At 42.4% G+C, this 3955-nt stretch overlaps 2 protein-coding genes across 2 annotated transcripts in view; both read left to right on the forward strand.

Moving 5' to 3' along the window:
• The window catches only part of otud4 (OTU deubiquitinase 4), an 18395-nt gene extending 14871 nt beyond the window's left edge, over positions 1 to 3524 (forward strand). The window contains exons 17-21 of the mRNA XM_014004085.1: positions 739 to 1273; positions 2546 to 2786; positions 3063 to 3226; positions 3347 to 3387; positions 3492 to 3524. Coding sequence (XP_013859539.1) covers positions 739 to 1273; positions 2546 to 2786; positions 3063 to 3226; positions 3347 to 3387; positions 3492 to 3524 — 1014 coding nt within the window. The remainder of the gene's footprint in view (positions 1 to 738; positions 1274 to 2545; positions 2787 to 3062; positions 3227 to 3346; positions 3388 to 3491) is intronic.
• Positions 3525 to 3805: 281 nt separating this feature from the next.
• LOC106514705 (proline-rich protein 2) overlaps positions 3806 to 3955 on the forward strand; it is a gene marked incomplete in the record, with an annotated part of 3533 nt that continues 3383 nt past the window's right edge. The window contains 1 exon segment of the mRNA XM_014004102.1: positions 3806 to 3835.

Consider the following 3955-nt stretch of genomic DNA (forward strand, 5'->3'; position numbering starts at 1 on the left):
AGTTTAGTTTAGTTTAGTTTAGTTTAGTTTAGTTTAGTTTAGTTTAGTTTAGTTTAGTTTATTTCAGACAAACCTTTCACCGGCAGTGTAGAACAACATAAAGTACATAATATATTTCTTGAAAACACATCACATCGGTGATTATGAGTCTGAAAAGGAGTATGATGAAGTATAACTTATATAATCATACCCCTTTTCCAGCTGTAATTTATCACAGTATTTTATTTGGTTAAATATGCGTAATATTTACCTGTGAAATGTAAACCTTTTAGCTCTTGTAAACATGTAACAATTTCTGCAGTTTATAGCAAAGTATTTGCAACATTTGTACGTTCATAAAGCGTTTGTTTGCTCTGCGCTACGTTCTGCTCATTCATTTCAATGGTTAGCGTTAGCRTTAGCTCAATGCATAAAAATCCCGCTTGTGAAGCACGCCCAGGTCACGTGACTCCCAGTCCAGTGATATATATCAGTCGTAAAGCCATGTTCCTGAGACGCTCCTTTCAACAAAACCTTTTTTTTTTTTTAATCTTCGTTCTTCGGCATCTTTGTTCAAATCCTCAACTTTAAGATATTTTAATAATTTGTATTTATTTTATTATATCGCCTGCCACTCAAAATGTTTTTGTCTTTGTTAGTAATGTGTCTCCTGAACCACTGGACATATTTTAATGAATGTCAGAAACTAATAATAAAAATAATAAATTAATTTATATTTGAGTCTTTTGTTTTTTACAGAAGAGTCCAGATGAAGACGTCGTGTCGACGCCCCCTGATGGAGAGAAACTAAAGTCCTCCACTCCTCCTCCTCGTCCTCCTGCAGCCACCACTTTACCTGTTGGCCCCGCCCCTCCTCCTGATAAAGCTGCTGACTCTGTTGGGCGGAGCTCTGTCAACCCTGTGGCTTCAGGCCCCGCCCCCAGCGCCCCGCCCACTAAACCCAACGCGCAGTCCTACGCCTCGGCCGCCGCCGCTCCAACTTCTCCTCCGAACGTGAAATCCTCCGTCCCGTCCTCCGCTGGCATCTTCTCCTTCATCACCCCGGTTCTCCCCGCCGCTTCAACTCCCCCCGCCTCCTCTTCATCTCCTCCTCCTCTTCCCCCCTCATCTTCAGCTCCTCGGCTGACCTTCATCGCCCCCATCGCTCCGTGTCCCGCAGTCGCTCCAGGCTTCCTGCGTTCCTTCTCCCCCGTCACCACTCTGCCTCCCTCCCCCAGTCCTCCCCCCTCCTCATCATCATCAGCTGTTCCTCCTCAAGCTCCTCCTGCTACAAGTAAGAAATCAGCTGAACAGGTTGAAACAGTGCCGTACTCTCACATTTATCTGCTAAAGATGAACTAAAATCTGTGTTCAGCTAAAATAAAAACTGTTTTATTTTTGTTTAGTTCAGAAAGACAATAAATCTCTTCAGTTCAAAACTTTCCTTTTAATCTACTTCAGACACTACAGCTGAGGTTCTGCTCCCTTTAGCCTTTAGCTACCATTCTGCTTCTTTTAGCCATTAGCTACCATTCTGATTCATTTAGCCGTTAGCTATCATTCTGCTTCATTTAGCCTTTCGCTATCATTCTGCTTCATTTAGCCTTTAGCTATCATTCTGCTTCGTTTAGCCTTTAGCTATCATTCTGCTTCATTTAGCCTTTAGCTCCCATTCTGCTTTATTTAGCCTTTAGCTATCATTCTGCTTCATTTAGCCTTTAGCTCCCACTCTGCTTCTTTTAGCCATTAGCTACCATTCTGATTCATTTAGCCGTTAGCTGCTTCAGTTAGCCTTTAGCTACAATTCTGCTTCAGTTAGCCTTCAGCTCCCACTCTGCTTCTTTTAGCCATTAGCTACATTCCGATTCATTTAGCCGTTAGCTGCTTCATTAGCCTTTAGCTACCATTCTGCTTCGTTTAGCCTTTAGCTACCATTCTGCTTCATTTAGCCTTTCGCTATCATTCTGCTTCATTTAGCCTTTAGCTACCATTCTGCTTCATTTAGCCTTTAGCTACCATTCTGCTTCATTTAGCCGTTAGCTATCATTCTGCTTCATTTAGCCTTTAGCTACCATTCTGCTTCATTTAGCCTTTCATTTAGCCTTTTGCTACCATTATGCTTCGTTTAGCCTTTAGCTACCATTCTGCTTCGTTTAGCCTTTAGCTATCATTCTGCTTCATTTAGCCTTTAGCTATCATTCTGCTTCATTTAGCCTTTAGCTATCATTCTGCTTCATTTAGCCTTTAGCTCCCATTCTGCTTTATTTAACCGTTAGCTACCATTCTGCTTCAGTTAGCCTTTAGCTATTGTTCTGCTCCATTTAGCTTTAACTACTGTTTTGCTTTTTCTTAGCCTTGAGCTAACCTTTTAGCCTTTAGGTACCGTTCCACTCATTTTAGCATTAAGTTGCCACTCTGCTTCTTTTTAGTTTTTAGCTACTGTTCTGCTACTTTTAGCTTTCAGCTCCCCTTGTTTCTGGAAATGATTTTTAATTTCATACAGAAATATAATTGTTTGTTGCTTCCTGTGTTTTTGTCTTTTACAAGTTGACCTTCAATTTTTCAGGTGTTTTACTGAAACCTGAAGCGTCTCGATGTGAGACTCTGGGGTCTCAGACTGGTCCCAACGTGGCTCAGGAGGACAGACCACCACAGCTCAGTTTACATCAGGTCCAGACCCAAAGTCAGGACCTGCAGAACCAACACCTGACACCTCAGAACCAGACCCAGGTCCATCAGAACCAGACCCAGGTCCATCAGAACCAGACCCAGGTCCATCAGAACCAGGCCCAAGTCCATCAGAACCAGACCCAAGTCCATCAGAACCAGGCCCAGGTCCATCAGAACCAGGCCCAAGTCCATCAGAACCAGGCCCAAGTCCATCAGAACCAGGCCCAGGTCCATCAGAACCAGGCCCAAGTCCATCAGAACCAGACTGAGGTCCTCTGTGAGTTTCAAACACAGCCTCAGTCTGAGGTGGTCCAGGTTCAGTCCTCTGAGCCTCCTCTGGATGCCTGCCAGGTCCCAGCTGTCCAAACTGAAGCCCCGCCTACACCAGAGACTCCGCCTCCTCCCCCCTCCAGTCTTCCTCAGTTACCTGCCCTCCCTCAGGCCCTCCCCGGGACCTTCCCTGTACTTCAGTTGTTCCATGACCCCCTGTACCCCGGGTTCCCCCAGGGGGAGAACGGCGAGGTCCAGCAGATCCCCCCATTCTCCACCAGCAGGGTGGGAGACGACCTGCCGAAAGGTGAGGACTGGTTCTGTCCAGGTGGAGGTCAAATAAACAATTATTAAACTATGTTTTATTTTAAAGATAAATTTAAACTATTTGTGGAGTAAATATTTACTGATTGTTTCTTTTCTGCAGATATAAACGTCCTGAGATTTTTCTTCAACCTGGGCGTGAAGGTAAAAAAAACACCAATAATTAGTTTCATTTAATTCTTATAAATGTTAAAATTAAAGATGTTTCCCTAATCAATGATCTGTTAAAACTTAACTGTAACAACTAGAGAAAATACATTTACTGTGACAGTACAGCGTGAATGTTTAATGCTGAAAGATATTAGCGAAAAGCTTCGAAATAAGCTGAAGTTGAACTGAAAAGTTTTAATATCAAAACAGAATATCAAAGAGTTGAATTTTACCTGCTGACTTACTGGAAAGAGAAAATCAATAGAAAGATGGCAAAAAGGGGTAAATCTGATAAGAGCTGTAAAAGTAGCTAAGATTAGCAAGAAGAAGCTAAAAGTAGATGTAACGTTAAAATTAACAGACAAGGTAATCTAAGTGAAAATGTTCAAAACAGTTTAAAGTCGTTAAAATAATGAAAATATAAAACAGGTGTGTCTGAGCGCGGGGCGTTCACTGACACATTAAAGTTGTTAAAATAATGAAGATATAAAACAGGTGTGTTTGAGCGTGGAGCGTTCACTGACAGGTTAAAGTCGTTAAAATAATGAAAATATAAAACAGG

The sequence above is a fragment of the Austrofundulus limnaeus genome, unplaced genomic scaffold, assembly GCF_001266775.1.
Source record: "Austrofundulus limnaeus strain Quisiro unplaced genomic scaffold, Austrofundulus_limnaeus-1.0 Scaffold22, whole genome shotgun sequence".
Classification (NCBI taxonomy): domain Eukaryota; kingdom Metazoa; phylum Chordata; class Actinopteri; order Cyprinodontiformes; family Rivulidae; genus Austrofundulus; species Austrofundulus limnaeus.